The sequence below is a fragment of the Myodes glareolus genome, chromosome 11 (genome assembly GCF_982192425.1).
Source record: "Myodes glareolus chromosome 11, mMyoGla1.1, whole genome shotgun sequence".
Taxonomy (NCBI): domain Eukaryota; kingdom Metazoa; phylum Chordata; class Mammalia; order Rodentia; family Cricetidae; genus Myodes; species Myodes glareolus.
In genome coordinates, this window is record NC_142036.1 from 35396699 (window position 1) to 35413262 (window position 16564).

At 44.2% G+C, this 16564-nt stretch overlaps 1 protein-coding gene across 1 annotated transcript in view; it reads right to left on the reverse strand.

Moving 5' to 3' along the window:
- Positions 1-2864: 2864 nt before the first annotated feature.
- Tshr (thyroid stimulating hormone receptor) overlaps positions 2865-16564 on the reverse strand; it is a 126288-nt gene continuing 112588 nt past the window's right edge. Inside the window, exons 9-10 of the mRNA XM_087911589.1 lie at positions 10200-10388; positions 2865-6947 (exon numbers count right to left, since the gene is read on the reverse strand). Of these exons, the coding sequence (XP_087767715.1) occupies positions 5534-6947; positions 10200-10388 (1603 nt within the window). The 3' untranslated portion in view covers positions 2865-5533. The remainder of the gene's footprint in view (positions 6948-10199; positions 10389-16564) is intronic.

Sequence of the window (16564 nt, forward strand, 5' to 3'; positions counted from 1 at the left end):
AGGAATTATTCTCTGGAAATGGCTCCTACAAGGCAACTACTATAAGAGTGTAACTCTTATAGTATCACCACCACCACTGCCACCACCACCACCAGCCCATCCCACCTGCCTAGGCAATGGTGCCATCCAATGTGGGCTGGGTCTTCCTGCATCAAATACCAAGACATTTCTCTACAGACATGGCTCTAGACTAACCTGTTCTAGACAGTTCCTCACTAAGATTCTTTCTAGGTGAGTCTAGGCTCTGTCGGGTTGACAGTTAAAACTAACCATGGTATAATTAAGGTCTCCAGTGCTGAAGCATTCCTATCACATGATCACTGCACACACTCTCTGTCTGCTTCCAATGCCACCTAGAATGATTCTTTCAAAGTTTTACAGTTTCTTCTAGATACAGCTTCAATCATTGTGGTGGTTTTGGGGCAAGGGGTCCCAGTACATCCACTTGGACAGACACACGGACAGAGGCATAATGGAATAGGTTGGCAGGGATAATTCAGACGTGTGTACTCTGGGAGGATTAGTGTAGTGTGCACATTTTCCATTTGTAGCACAGGATGAGGGTTAGTAGGCTGGAAGAGAATGATTACTCTCTGGATCAGATGGACAAACGGTTAAATGGAAGGACATGCTTGAATTTCAGGTATCTCTCCCACTACTGGCTCCCCTGTACTAACTAAAATGAAGCCAAGCATCAGTGTGCATGTCTGGGAGGACTTATGAGTGTCATAGCCATAGTCAGCTTTTCTTGTTCGCCACAATTGGCTTTGAGATGGTGAAAACAGACACGATGTGAGCCATCTCCTCTTTCCCCTGGATCAGGGCGTTGACTGGCAGGGTATCCCTTTTCTCTGACATTTGTTGAAGCTATTAATACTTACCCTAGTGCTGCTTCTGTCTGAGTGCTTAAGGAACTCTTTGAGAAAGCAGAAGAGCACCTCGGCAAATAGAATGTGATTGTGTGAGTCCCATGTTTGCGTAGACCCATGGACTAATTATCAATATCTACTGTGAGTTTCTAATTATAACCTTTATCATCCTAAAGCCTGCTGTCAGGAAACTGAGATCCAATGGAGTAAATTTTAAATTTGGATTTCCTACAAAACCTACAAAAAAAAGCAAATAGTCTTGCTTTTCTCAACAGTTTACCTCCTTTCTTTTTTGTTGATGTTATAGTTTTGACTTTCTTCTTATTGTGTTCTTCACATCATGGATCTTGATCCCATTCGTTTCCTGTCCCTGCGTATCCACCCTCTGCCCTTGCAGCTCTCCCCCACCCCAGATTCTGCTACACTATCCATGCTGGGCCCTTACTGGAGCTCCCCTTGGCTATCCTGCTGCTGCCCTGTGTTGTTGAGATCTTGCAGCTTCGGGTCTATAGGACCGGTCCCTTCACTTCCTCCAGCAGATCACAAGGCAGGGTGGATATTGGGGTGGGCCAACCCATAACCGTGGCTTGGGCCTGGATAGTGGTCAGCCTGCCAGCTCTCCCTTGTCCTCACCACCAGACTGAGCTCTCCTGCATTGCCTTGGCGAATTTGCTCTTTGCAATGATGAACAAGGGGCGAGGCCGGTTCTGCTTTCATGTCCCCAGGGTTGTGTCATCTCCCACATCGACACCGTCAGGACCAGCTCTACTGAGTGCTGCAGCCGATGAGGGACAGGGCTAGATCTACCACTCTTTGACTTCAGGGCCAGCTTTTATCCTCCGGCATTGATGGGCAGGTGGGGGGATCTCTCTCCCACCCATGCCATCACAGGAGAGGTGAGTAATGGGGACAGCTCTTTCATGCTCACAGTATCAGGACAGGCTCACCCACACCTCTGCCAATGGGGTTGGCTCTACTGTGCTGCCCAGGCAAGGTGCGGGGCCTGCTCTTCCAAGTGTTGCAGCTGGTGACAGGCGAGAGCAGCTCTCAGCCCTTCTGACCTCAGGGCCCACTCTCCCAACTGCCGCAGGCATTGATGGGCAGAGAGGGGACCACCTTATTTCTTTAATGTGGATCTTGGTGAAAAACTTGAAAAGCATCATAAGAAAATGAGGGTTTTTGTAATTCCCCTTAAGGTTGATCTGTAGATGCAGTATCTAGGGTCTTTAGAACATTGAATCTCAAGAAAGAATAAATTACAGCTAGGTTTTTGTCAAAATCCTTCTTGCCTAAAAGCTATATGCTTTTTCAAAGTATGTTTCTTAACTAGGCGTCTGTGTGGTCTCATCATTGTAAATAATACTGCAATGAACATGAAAATGCAAATCTTTTAAAGAAAGGATTTATTTTGAATTGATGACCATATATGCATGTATCTGTGCATGGGTGCACTATGTGGGTGCATGTACCCTCAGAGGGCAGAAGAGGGCATCTGAGCCCCTGGATCTGGAGTTACAGGGGTTTGAGAGCCTCTGGCATAGGAACTGGTGCATAGTCCTCTGCAAGAACAGCATGTACTCTTAACCACGGAGCCATCCCTTCAGCGCCTTAGTTCTTCTGCTCACGTAAGGATTCTGGGTTTCTTACCCACAGACAGGTTTCTGGATCACATGGTAGTTGTAGTGGTTTGAATAAGCCACTCATATATTTGAATGCATGCTCACCAGGAAGTGGAACTGTTTGAAAGGATTAGAAGGTTTAGGAGGTGTGGACTTGTTGGAGGAAATGTGTCACTGGGGGGCGGGCTTTTAAGTTTGAAGAACCCATGCCAAGCCCAGTCTCTTTTTCTGCCTGCAGATCGGGATATAGCTCTTAGCTACTTCTCCAGCATCATGCTTACCTTTCTGCTGCCATGCTCCCTGCCATGATGATAATGGACCAACCCACTGAAACTGTAAGCAAGCCCCTGCCTATATAAGAACCGTAGCTCTCATCTTATAGGGTTTAAGAGATAGTTTATTCTGGAGCCATTATGAGTGACCATGGCTTATTTAGGTTATTGCAAATTCTATGTTCCAACATGAAAACAGTTTTACAAAGTCTTTTTTTTTTATAGTTTTACAAACAAAGAAAACCATAAATTAAGGTAAATTAAAAATTCATTGGTGGGTCCACCAGAGAGGGAGGTGCAATGAGATAGGGGAGCTATTCTAGAGACCACAGAGGCCATCTGATGTAGCCTTAGCTCTTGGATTGGTGGAAGCTAGTGTTCTGCTAAGTTAACAGCAGAGGTTTTTAAAACCTCTAAGAGGTTTTTATTTATTACCTACCACAAGGTGTTAGTTAGTTCAGATACAGAGTGGGACAAAGAAGGGCTGTCCCAGAGGGGCTAAAGCTAAACCCAAGTTAAGCAATTAGTCTCCGAACCTACAAAATTCCCACCTCTCTACGAGCTGAAATCCCAGTCTGTATTTGTTTTACTATCTTTCTATTCTTATCCATCGACGCCCACTAATGAATCCTAATTAACATTCTTGGAGTTGCTAATCAATCAATGTGGTTGTCTCAGCAACTGTGCATAGTGTTTTCTCCTCTTTGACTTTAACATACACATATAATGTTAATTTCAAAAGAAATCAACAAATTAAAAAAATACCATATACCATAGTACAGGAAAAAAAATGTATTTCATTTTGCCCTTGTGAATTTTGGTAACAATCTTGTTCGAGTCACTCCTCTAGGACTTCGTTTTCAAAGCGCTAGATCAGCTACTCGAAATGAAGCACATCATCACTCCAGATGTGGTACCAAGACATCATGAGAGAGAAACTCGTGTCATGGGTAACACATTTGCTTAACTTCAGTAATTACGAGTGAACTGTCGGGAAAGCCAATGCTTTTGGACTGTGACGACATGCCAGGGCAGTTAAATAAGGACCCACAAAACCCTACTTCGCAGACTTAAAGTGACAAAAACCCTTTTATTGTATGTATGCTTTGGGTCGTGAACACTGAGAAGCAAATGCCAGATCTGCTTAGCGGGTGAGGTGAGGCAGTAGAACAGTGTAGTAAGGAGCTCTCCAGTCAGGAAACCTGGAAGGTACTCCTGTAGACACGAACTCCTGGCCGTTTGAAGCAAGCTCACTATTGGCCATAAATGTTTTATGTCAGTGACTGGCAGGCTTAGAAAGAATCTGGCAGCGTCAGATGAAAAGGTTTCTCTCTTGACAATGCTAGTATGGTGTGAACTGCTGAGTGCTAAGTAACCAACCTGTGAGGATGAGGTAAATGCTTGGAAGTGAGTCTACACAGTCGCATAATAACTCCATTATTAGTCTATATTTTGTTGTTTTGTTTTTTTGAGACAGGGTTTCTCTGTGTAGCTCTGGCTGTCTTGGAATTTGCTTTGTAGAACAGGGTAGCCTTGAACTCAGAGATCCACCTGCCTCTGCCTCCCAAGTGCTGGGATTAAAGGTGTGCGCCATCACGCCAGGCTGTATTATTAATCTATTGCATAAATGTCAGTCTGTTGGACTTAACAGCAGTATAGACATAATAATTAGATGAATAATTAGAATCAGTCTCCATATAGTCACTCAGAAGAATTTTTGGCTTAGATATAATCAAAATAAAACAAAATAAAGGAAAATCTTCTTGGGTCATAGCATGGTTCCAAAAAGTAGACAGCAGCTCTGCAAAATAGAAAAACCAGGTTTAAAGATACATAAAAATGTATCTTTAAAGACAAGCGATACCTAGAATTTTTAAAATGGAAGAGGCAACAAGTGCCTCCATCCAATTTGAAATTCCAGGGACTTGCTCAAAGCCCAGCAGTTAACTGGTGTGTAGTCACATTGTTCAACAGGTGACTAAGTGTGGTCTGACCTCATTCCCACATGTTGCTTAGAAATGTCTTCCGGAGCTCTCATCTTCTACAAGAAGATAATTCTTAGATTGCTCAACAACAAAAGATGGAATCTCAGCAGGTTCTCCAACCAATGCAGGACAGCTGGGTCAGTCACAGCAGGTAGATTCTGGTGAAGTGACACTTGTTTCAGAGCCTAGAAAAAACCTCTCACAGTTAAACTTCCCCCTTTTCATGTTTAGTGGAAGCAATTATGTAACATCTAGTCGTATTTGGCTTTCCAGAGTTCTTTGGGTCTTGAGATGGGCTATCATGTAGACTAGACAGGCTTGGAACTCACTCTGTAGCTAAGGATGAAGTTTGGATCTGCCCTGCCTCCACCTCTCAAGTGTGGCATTTTAATTTTAAGGGACAAAAACTTTCTTTGGTTATATCAGGGGAGCCAGCATGAAGCTGATTAAGTAACTGGACTCTGGCGATCTATTGGCTCTTCAGTATTAAACAACACTACATAAGCAGAGAAGGCAGTTGGGGAAGAGTTCGTTGGTATTTGTGGAGTATGTCGCCCAGTGTCAAAGACGAGCATGTCCCCTGGAGAGCATGGGCTATTTCCATGTTACCTGGGACTTGGATAGGCTGCTAGCTTCTCTCCCTTCTTGGAGACAATACTCTTTAGAGATCAACTGTGTCCCTATGAAACATCACCTGCCTGAAGCTACGCATCCATATATCCTAGATTAGAATGTGCGTTCAAGAAACCAGGCTTTTAAAGTCCCACTGCGGAGAGTGCAGAGTCACTTTACAAGGCCGTTTGCTTATACTCTTCTGAGATTTGCCCCTGTATTTTTGGAGTTAGGTGGGAGTTTTCAAGGAGTTCGTAGGTATCTTGCATGTTGGGGAGACTCTGTCTCATGTCCTGGGGAACCTTTTGAATTGGAATACCAGTGCTGTTGTTTGGGCACACTCTCTGACCCTGGTATGCCTGGGCCCGGCGTTTGCAGATGCCAAACTTGCTGAGCAGGATGAACACATCCCTCTGGAAGGCCTTAGTGAAAATGGCATAGAGGAATGGATTGGCGCAGGAGTTGAGGGGGTAGAAGAGAACCAGCAAGATTTTGGAGTTCGTGACGGTGATAAGGGGCTTGTTCATCAGAGCCGACAGGGCGTAGAAGGAGATTGGGGCCATGCACATGAAGTCGGTGAAGATCAACACGGCCATCCTCTTGGCGATCTTGGTGTCTTTATCTCGAGGGTTGTACTGAGGATTCCGGACTGTGATGTAGATCTTCACATAGCAGGAGCAGACGATGACAAAGGCAACGACGTTGAGCAGCAGAACGAGGGCAATGTAGGCTAGAGCAAGAGGCGTGTCCGTGTCCATCGGCAGGCAGATGCTGACCTTGGCATAGCTGCTTATTCCCACCATGGGGAGCAGGGCCAGGAGGAAGCAGGAAACCCAGCCCCCCGCCATGATGGTGTACGCGTGCCGGAGGCGGATCTTCCTGTCCAGGCGCATGGCGAAGGTGATGGCATACCATCGCTCCAGGGTGATGACGGTTAGTGTGTACACCGAGAGTTCGCTGGCAAAAACGGTGAAGAAGCCAGCCGTGTTGCACCCAGGGCCAGTCTGCCAGTCGATGGCGTGGTTGTAGTACTCAGACTGCGTGGACAGGTCCACAGAGGCGATGAGAAGCAGGTATACCCCCATGCAGAAGTCCGCAAAGGCCAAGTTACACATAAGAAAGCGAGGCACGGTCAGTTTGGAGTGGCTGGTCAGGAGAATGAACAGGACAAAGATGTTGCCCAGGAGAGCCAGCAGACTGACAAACCACACCACGATTCTCAGGAACTTGTAACCCATGATGTCTTCACAGGGGTTAAACTCATCCGACTTGGGGGTGCACACCATGTCTTCATTGTCCCCACACACAGTGTAGTCATAGTGGCTGTCGAAGGCTAGCAGAGTCTCTTCCTGAGGATTTTTGAGCTCTTGGCCGAAACCAAGGATCTCATCCTCTTGTTCTTCAAAGAATACGTAGTAATGAGAGTTGCCCGAGCTCTCCTGGAACTTGGGGTTTTGTTTGTACCCAACACCATTGTCACTCAGATCTTCCTCATACTCCTGGTAGAGGGGACCTCTCAGCACATTCACCGATTTTCTCTGGCGCAGATTCCGGATGCTACTCTCGTTACACATCAAGGACTCCAGGATTCTGTAAGGCAACAGATATGAGTCACCTCTTGCTTAAAGTCCACCTTGGAGCCCCTTAAGCCCTGGAAAGATACGCAGGTTACTTCTTCTGATGTTTCGGTGCTACCGATGCTTCATGATCTGGATGGGCCCGCCTCTGCCTCGTCACTTAAAACATTGACTTAGTTTGTTAGGCTGCATGCACAACAGCACGGTGTGGAGTTCAAAGTGCAATGGTAGAATTAAACCTTCCTAGTCAGAAATCACTCCAAGCACTTCAAACATCAACAAAAACACCTTCATAAAAGCATGCATCCAGAATCTGGCTAAGTCTATGGGATCCCCGGCCATGACCAGAAATCGTCTACAGCTCAGAATCTTGAGCTATAACATAGTAACCTTACATAGGCATTCATCTGCAGCGGGCTTTTTAAGCTCTCATTCCAAGCTACATTTTCTGAGCAATTAAGTGGGTTTTCTTTTCTTTTCTTTCCTTTCTTTCTTTCTTTCTTTTTTTTGAGACTGGGTTTCTCTGTAGCTTTGGAGCCTGTCCTGGAACTAGCTCTTGTAGACCAGGCTGTCCTCAAACTCACAGAGATCTGCCTGCCTCTGCCTCCCGAATGCTAGGATTAAAGGCATGCACCACCACCACCCGGCTCACTAGGTGGGTTTTCTAAAACCAAAACGAAGATGCAGCTCTCTGTTAAACAAACAAGGTTTGCTGTCTGAACAGCTGACAGCCAAGGCCATTTTCTCTTTGCATTCGCTGATGAGAAGAGGGGCTCGCTATGAGCCAGTTCTAAAGAAACACGTCCTGGGGAAATCTGAATTCTAATTCACTGTACTAGTACAGCTCTGCCTCCCTTATTTTATACTTTCTAAGTTTGGTTAGCATGCTGTTTGTCTTAGAGTTGTGTTGGAGGCAATACTTTTTCAGGTAAATTCTACTTCTGTGTAGCTTAGTATTTTCTCAGCAAACATTGGTAAATCCTCTATGATACTTATTATTATTTTTTCTTTTCTTTTCTCCAAAAGGACAACTTGTGGTTGTCGATTCTCTTCTCCCACTATGTGGTTGCTGGGGATGGGAACTCAGGCCTCTTTGAGCTTCTTTCCCATGCTCTGCCATGTCCATTAATATGACCTCACCTCTCCTATTGTGACCAAGGACACTGATCTTATTTCTCACCGTCTTGAGCCACTTGAAGAAAAATCATGATCAAAAATCATGGACATGGGAACCCACTTAGAATACGACTCCTGTGGTTACTGGCTGTGCCACGTTGGGTAGGTCTATGAAACTCGTTCATTTGTGAGCAGAATGAGAGCACTGAACGCACAGAGGAGTAGCTTTTCCGAGCTGTTACAGCAGAACCGGGAGCATGTGTTTGTGATTGCTGTTAAACACTATCCCTGTTCCCAGTTCCAGGACTCCACACTCCCTTTGCCTCGAAGCTCATGGCCACCTTTACTCGTTATCCAATTTTAGACATAGCCGCTTTTTTTCATGGGAGTCTTTCCTGGTCTATTAAATAAACCATTCCACCCTGTTGTTTCACCCCTTTCCAGCCCTGACTGACATTTTCATCTCTGTTTGTTGACTTCCTCCAGTAGATTATAAACTATGGGCAAAAAGCTTCCTCATGCTCCTGCTGTGGCTACGAGAATGCCAGGCACACAGGAGATGCTCACCAGATATTTGCTCACAAATTAATAAATGGCCACAGCACACAGATATACTCATAGAAATAAGATTTACGTTTTCAATTTATTTTTTATTTTTTTGAGATTATAATATAATCGCATCATCTCCCCTTCCTGTTTTCTCCTTCCTAACCCTCCATTTTACCCCTCCTTCCTCTCTTTCAAATTCATGACTTTTTTCATTAATTGTAGTTGTTATTATGTGTGTATATGCCTAAATACATAAATACAACCTCTCCAGCCTGTATAGGGGTATTTGTATGTTTATGGTTTCAGAGCTGACCATTCGCTATTGGAGAGCAAACTGGTGTGCTCTTCCCTGGGAAGACTAGCTCTTGCTCGCAGCATCCCTTAGGTGCCTATTGTTCTTTGTGTAGGGTTGAGGCCTACAGGCCCTCCCTGTACCAACATCAGCATGTCTGTTGCTGTCCTTGTTCAGCCCGTGCTTTGGTAGTTGTGTTGGTGAATCTCCATGGGTGTGGCGTCTGCCATTCCTAGGAGATACAGTCTCACAGCAGACTCTCTGCTCCTCTGTTTCTTATAATCTTTCCATCCTTTCTTCCTCAGTGATCCCTAGGCCTTAGGTGCAGGGGTTATATTGTAGATGGATCTGTTGGAACTGGAAGGATTTGCATTTTTACTACATCGCTAGAGCTAGATCTGCCAGTGAGGTCTCTCTAACCATGCATTCCATCCAGGATCCTTTGCACTCAGTGCCCTGTAGTGTTAGAACAGCACCAGGTAGCAACACCCTGCGCCCCATGCAGCTATTATGGCTGTGACAGTCCCCTTCACCTAGCTCATCAACCTTCCTCTTTGCATCTGCCTCTGTGATTAGGTCCTGATTTTTTTTTTCCTGGTTAAAATTATGAGTGTAGAAAGTCATCTAGTAGATCCCTGTGTAGAAACTAAAGGAGATGGAAATAGACAAACGAAGGCCGAGTTAGAACAGGAGGTGGCACAAGACCAAGAGGAAATAGGTCGGAGCCAGAATCAGGGACAACTTGAAGTGTGAAGCGTGAAGGAGTATCTCTCCTTGGCACTCTTGCAAGTAGCCAGCTACTGAAATAATACATGTCATAGCTAGTACATTTTGCTTGTGACATGCCAGATATTCAATCCCAGGTCTTTCCCAGTAAACTGCTTTATCTTCTCAAAACCTCTATGGATGACGACGTGATGATCTCGAACCTTAGAAGCTCAGGGTAGTTGGATGAGTACCCCGAACGCCGAGATGATACAGCTAGAAGCTGATAGGGTTGGGATGCAAGCCAAACCTGCTTCTTGGTTCCTGCACACTGCACAAGGTAGCCGCGCAGTGAACCCTATCTGCACGTCATCATTTCGTATTGTCTTCCCTCCCCCGCCGCAGTCCAACAGTGTTGGCCTTACTTCTCATCTGCACCCACTTTGCTCCCACAGCCATTAGGCCTGGGGCTTTCCGGCTGCTCGTGGGGAAGCTTACAGTTCTTTCCCTCCTCGGTTTTAAATCACATTCGTCTCCAAATCTAAAACGAATCCAACTCCCGTCGTGGCCTCTCCTTGCTCTTTCCAGGCCCCTGCTACTTACCCCCTGATTTTCTTCTGGTTTTTAAAAGCACAGCAGTGGCTTGGGTAAGAGAGGTCAGCCCGTGTGAGGTGGAGGAGACTCAAGGACAGAGGGAGCTTCTTGAGAGTCCAAGTGTCTTTGGCGATCAGTTCCTTCAGGTGCTCCAGGCCTTTGGAGGGAAGGGCGGTGACACTAGTGGAAGACACATCTCTGGGATTCGGGGGACAAAACGACACAGACAGGCAGTGAGCAGCCAGGGCCTTTTAGTCTCTGCCACCCCTCGCCCCCCAAACCGCACAGTCCTGAGACTGATGGGGAGATAACGCGTTCCTTTCCGGATGACACGGACTGTGTAATCTGAGTTCATTACCTGCACCCACTGGTCCAGAGCAGATGTGAGTGTCTAAGTCAAGGTTACAAGAAACTGCTGGTTGTTGGTTTTTTTTTTTAAGTTTTCATGAATCTTTGTTGTGTGTATGCATATTGTGTGTGTGTCAGTACACACATGTCATGGTATGCTTGTGGAAGTCAGAGGGCAGATTTGTGGAGTTAGCTCTCTCCTTTCATCTTTACGTGGGTCCTGGGGATGGAGCTCAGGTCTTCGTGCTTATGATGGCAAGTGCTTTTTACCTAGTGAGCCGTCTTACCAGCCTAGAACTGCTGTTTTTTATTGCATGGAAGTCTTGTATTTAATCAGCATAACTCCATAAATATTTTATTCTTTTGATAAACTCTTGGAATCAGAGAGGACAAGAACGTTATTTTGTAAAATGACACGGTACAACTATTAAAAGATCTCCAGAAAAAAATCAAATAAGGTCAATGACACCGAACTTCATACCACTTTCTGGGAGTGGGGGCTTATGTCTGGAGACACATAAACTACTTGTTTGTAGGATCAGCATCAATATTATGAAAATACTCTCCATTAAATGCAGAACTGAAGAGGTCAATAGTTACATAGTGAGTCATGGCTAAGAGAACTCTCCCCAAAACAATTTTTTTTTTTAGAAAACTGTAAATATATTCCTATTTTTAAAAAGCCAACTATTTTATTAACTCTAACATTACTTCTGAAAACTGTGGGAGGGAGATGTGGTGGGGCTAGGGGTTGTTAATATTAATGCTAGTTATTAAAGTAGAATGGTTTTTTTTTTTACTTTTAAGTAACAATTCTCTCTTCTCTAGTCCCAAAGGATATAGACTATATATCTTGTTGATGTCTATACAGAGTATATAGTATGTAGTCTAGACTATATGTCTTGATGTATATACAGATATATATATGATGCTTATACAGAGTAGAGACTGTATGTCTTATTTATGAATATGCATATATATATATACATACAAATGATATCTATACATAGTAAAGACTATATGTCTTGTTGATGTATATACAGATATATATACAGATGATGTCTATACAGAGTAGAGACTGTATGTCTTGTTGATGTATATACAGATATATATACAGATAATGTCTATACAGAGTAGAGACTTTATGTCTTGTTGATGTACACACACACACACACACACATATATATATATATACAGATAATGTCTATACAGAGTAGAGACTGTGTGTCTTGTTGATGTACACACGCACACACACACACACACACACACACACACACACATATATATATACAGATAATGTCTATACAGAGTAGAGACTGTGTGTCTTGTTGATGATTTTTCTTGCATTGAAAAATAGCTTAAATAAAGCAATGAATATTTAACCTGCCTTCTCTCTTCTTTTACTTTCATCAATTAAAATAGTCACCATGCATTCCCTATCCAAGGCTTTTATATTTATTTTTAGAATATTGATTATAATATGGGTGTGGTGGTTTATGCCTTTAATTATAGTACAAGGGAGGCAGAAGCAGGTAGATCTCTAAGAGTTCTAGGCCAGCCTGGTTTGCATAGCAGGTTTTAGGATAGCGAAGACTACATAGTGAGACCTTGTCTCAAAAAGAAAAGGCAAAACTATATTTTGAAAAAATAATATAAACATGGCATGGTGGCATATGTAACATCAGCACTTGGAATTTGGAGGCAGGTGGGTCATCCTTGGCTACACAATGAATACAAACTAGCCTGGACTACAAGAAACCCTGCCCATATACCTATGTGGTAACCAATAGCTCTCCAATAGAACTTAAGTCTGACTTAACAAGAGGGAAACCATACTCATTACTGGAAACCTAGCCAACTAACAGGGCTAGTGCAGTCATGGACCTTGGAGGAGAACCTACAACGTCACTTTACTAAACCAGCTTATCCATAACTACATTCTAAATATTCGTCTTACACTCACAGATAAGTCTAGTCCTTATTCCTCACTAGGGAATCCTCTCTTTGCGACAGATGGAAACCAGCACAGAAGACCACAACCAGTCACAGGACAGAGTTGTGAAGCCCAGTCTCAAAATATACATCTATAAAACAATGCCTAAACCCAAGGCTTAGGGATCACTGCAGAAGAGGGAGCAGAGAGATTGCGAGTGAGAGGAGCAGGAAGTCCACCCATGAAGTCTCACCATCGTGCCTTCCTAAATGAGAGGTCAACAAGGACACCAACAATAGACACGCTGATGTTGGTACAGGGAAGGCCCATAGGCCCCAGCAAAAACTACAGAACTACAGGCAACTAGGGAAAGCTGAGAGTGGAAGACGTCATCTTCCCCAGGAAAACACACACCAACTAGGTATCTAATAGCAAACAGCCAGCCCTAAAAACATACATATGAGTGACAGTTTAGAGATGGAGCAAGTTACAGTTAATTGTGTTTACAAATGCAGAGGTATATACATGTGCATATATGCGTGTAACAATACTGAACGAAAAATAGAGCTCGCGAGTTTGAAAGAGCAAGAAAGGGCATATGTGAGGGTCTGCAGGGAGGAAAGGAAAGGGGAAATGATGTAATTATATTATAATCTCAAAAAAATTACAGAAAAACAAGAAGAAAAAACAATTAGTAGTGTCTGCTTAGCAAATAAAATCTAATGTCAGCTCTTCCATTACAATTGGATTTAGCTGGGATTTTATCATCAAGGTTTCAGACTGCCAGAACTTGATACTGTTCTCTTCTTAAAATTTATTTTATTAACATTATTATTTTATGTATTATCTTCATTGGTATGAGAGTCATATGTTCTGAAACTGGAGTTACAGACGGTTGTGAGCTACCATGTGGGTGTTGGGAATTGAACTCAGGACCTCTGGAAGAGCAGCCAGTGCTCTTAACTGCTGAGCCATCTCTCCAGCCCCTGTTCTTCTTCTTCCTCTTTTTTAAACAAATATAAAGCTCATATATATTATCCTTGCGATTCTTGTGGGAGAAGGTGTCATATTAGTTATTTTGGCTTGTTTTCTATTTAAAATTCTACGGTTCTGTGTTTTCCAACCTTGCCTGTTAGCGAGAATGAACTCTGGCACTTGTCCCTGAATGCTCTCCAGGTGATTAACACCAGCGCAAGATGTTTGGGAAACTGGCATAAATAATCCTGCAGCTGGGGAAGGAGCAGAGGGAGGAGAACGCGCCTTTAGAACAGCTGTGAAGTGTGGTCTCTCCTATCCTTTGGATGCCCCTCACTCCCTACTTCCCCCACCCTCCATCCCCCCCACCCCCGCCATGCTATCTTCAAGGTCAGGCCATCTTTCAGTTCTAGTTTGTCTTGGAGCAAGTTAGGATCTCTACCCTGTGGTTCATCCGTCTGTCCGTCATGTTAAAGGAGGATAGCATCTTTTAGTTCCTTTGCCCTGCCTTGCTCTCTTCCTGGCAAGTGTGACTGGCACAGCATGTGAATGTGGCCCCACACAAACATTGTAAATGGGCTGAAACTATTATGAGATGTGTGCTTTTTTTTGTTTTGTATTTATGACTTGGTTTGGCATTGTGGGTGGTGCCATCGCCGGCCTGGTGCTGCTGGGTTCTGTAAGAAAGCAGGTTGAGCAAGGCATGAGGAGGAGCAAGCCAGTAAGCAGCAGCCCTCCACGGCCTCTGCTTAAGCTTCTGCCTTCAGTTTCCTTCCTTGTTTGACTTCCTGTCCTGACGCTCTTCTATGATGAACAGTAATATGGGAGCATAAGTCAAAGAAATCCTCCCTCCCCCCAGCTTGCTTTTGGTCATGATATTTCATCATAGCATATGGTAACTCTAACAGCAGACATGGACAGAGTTGGTGTTGGGGCATGAGTAACCTCTGCGGCATGATGTGCGTTTGGAATTTACGGGAACTCAATGAATCTTCATTCTCCTTTTCAACTTTGAGCTCAAAGCAAAGGATGCGGTCAACACAGCTCGAGCCTGGAGCTGAAGTCGTCTGTGTGGCCGCTCATTTGATGCCTTCCCCTGCATGCCTCGCAGACATCTCCAGTTAAACAGAGCTAAACTGAGGGGTGGCAGTAATTTGGGGTTAGCTACTGCGACCCCTCCTCTTTATTCTCCATTTTCCCTGCCAGAGTACCCAGTACTCCTATAGCTCAGTTGCTCAAACTTGGAGTAACCCCAGTAGGCCGAGCTTCAAGATTTAACATAGCCAAGAGCTGTGGGCTAAACTTCAAAAGTTCTCGGATCCAGGTATGTCCAGCAATTTGTACCTTTGGCGTCTACATCTTGCATTGAACCAACTTGATGTCAAAAACTTTAGAAAAAAAAGAAAGCTGCATCTGCACTGAATATATATAGAGTTTTTCTCATCGTTACTCCCCCAATAAACTATGGTGCTAGAGCATAGCGTTTACTTTGCATAAGGTCGCATAAGCAATTTAGAGATTGTTTAAAATATAAAGGAGGACATATGTGGGCTAAATGCAACTACAGTGCCACTTTATATGAGGGATTTGATCAGTCTGAATTTTGATATTCTTATTGGATCCTATAATCAACTCCTCTCAGATATCAGCCCTCTCAGTCCAGCTGCAGTCACTTTCATATTTGCTCTTTTTTCCTTCTGATATGTTTGCAGACACCACCAAGAACGGTCTTGAGAATCAAGTAATGTCACTCTCCCACCTAACTTCCCAGTGGTTCCCCAGTGTCCTATCCATGCTCTATCTCAAGGCCTCGCAGCTCTGGTCCTTGATGACCTCTCCAACTTTGGTCTCAGAAGTGGAAGGCTCCTTGATGCAGCTCTGAGCATCTGTTGTCCATGCTGTGCTTCAGGTGTCCTGGCGGGGCTCTCCTGAAGCAGGTTGTTTCGCCCACTCTGATCCACACTCACGGGGTCAAGTCGTCAGAGTCAAATGGGGTTTGTTGTTCTTTTCCTCATCCGTGCTTTAAACTGACCCTGTCTTGCCAAGGTCTGAAGTTCTCAGCAGACACTAGAATGTTATCAGAAACAAAGGCAGCAGCCCCTTTCTACTTCCCAGGTGACCCCACAAGTCATCTCTACTCAAAATAGTATGACTGGAATGGATCATCCCTTCCTTCTTTCCGGTATCAAAGGGAATCTTTCCTGCCTTTTATACACCAGCTTCCGGGGTTTGAAGCTACAGTTCTTTCATGTGGTTTCCTTTACCCTTGTTCTACATTCATGCCCTCAAGATCTATAGTAAAATAAAACTGAGCTCCCTCCAGTCATCAGGTACCGGCCCAGTTGTCCATGTGCCCATATACTTGTGACCTGTAGAGATATTTCATTTGTATTTTAATAAATAAAGCTTGCCTGAAGATCAGAGAGTAAAACAGCCCCACTGGCCAGCCTTACAGACCAGGCAGTGGTGGCACACACTTTTAATCCCAGTCACCACACTAGTTTGCCATAGTGGTGGTAGTGGTTCACGCCTTTAATCCCAGCACTAGAGAGGAATATAAGATGGGAGGAGACAGCTCTCACACACAGTCTCATTCTGAGGATCCTGAAGACAGGATCACCATATCTGACTGAGGTAGAGATAAGAGCCACCGTCTGGCTGTGTTGCTTTTCTGACCTTCAGGTTGAACCCCAATATTGGTCTCTTTATTTTTATTAATAGTGCTACAGTGACCCTTCCTACCACCATAGCTTAGGTCTCAACTACATTTTATCTGAGTTTTGCAAAAATGTCACGGTCTCCTGGAAATCTAATGATCCCCCCGCCTTAACACTTAGAATAGGATGCTCTCCCAAAAACATAATCTTACCACACTGCTGCAGCAGCGTGCAAGTCATGGTTCCTTCAGGACACTTAGCTGCTCAGAAGAGCATTGCCCTTCCCTCCACAGGGAGACTGTCCCTAAACTCTGTCATCTGTCTTGATATTCACTCTCGTTCAGTTAGACCACACTTTCAAACAACTTCTTAGAAAGACCAGCTAGAAAAGAGATTTTCAGCTTGCTTGTAGGTCTCATTCTTTGCCTGGCTAGTATTTTGGGTTGCAAACTTTTATTAAA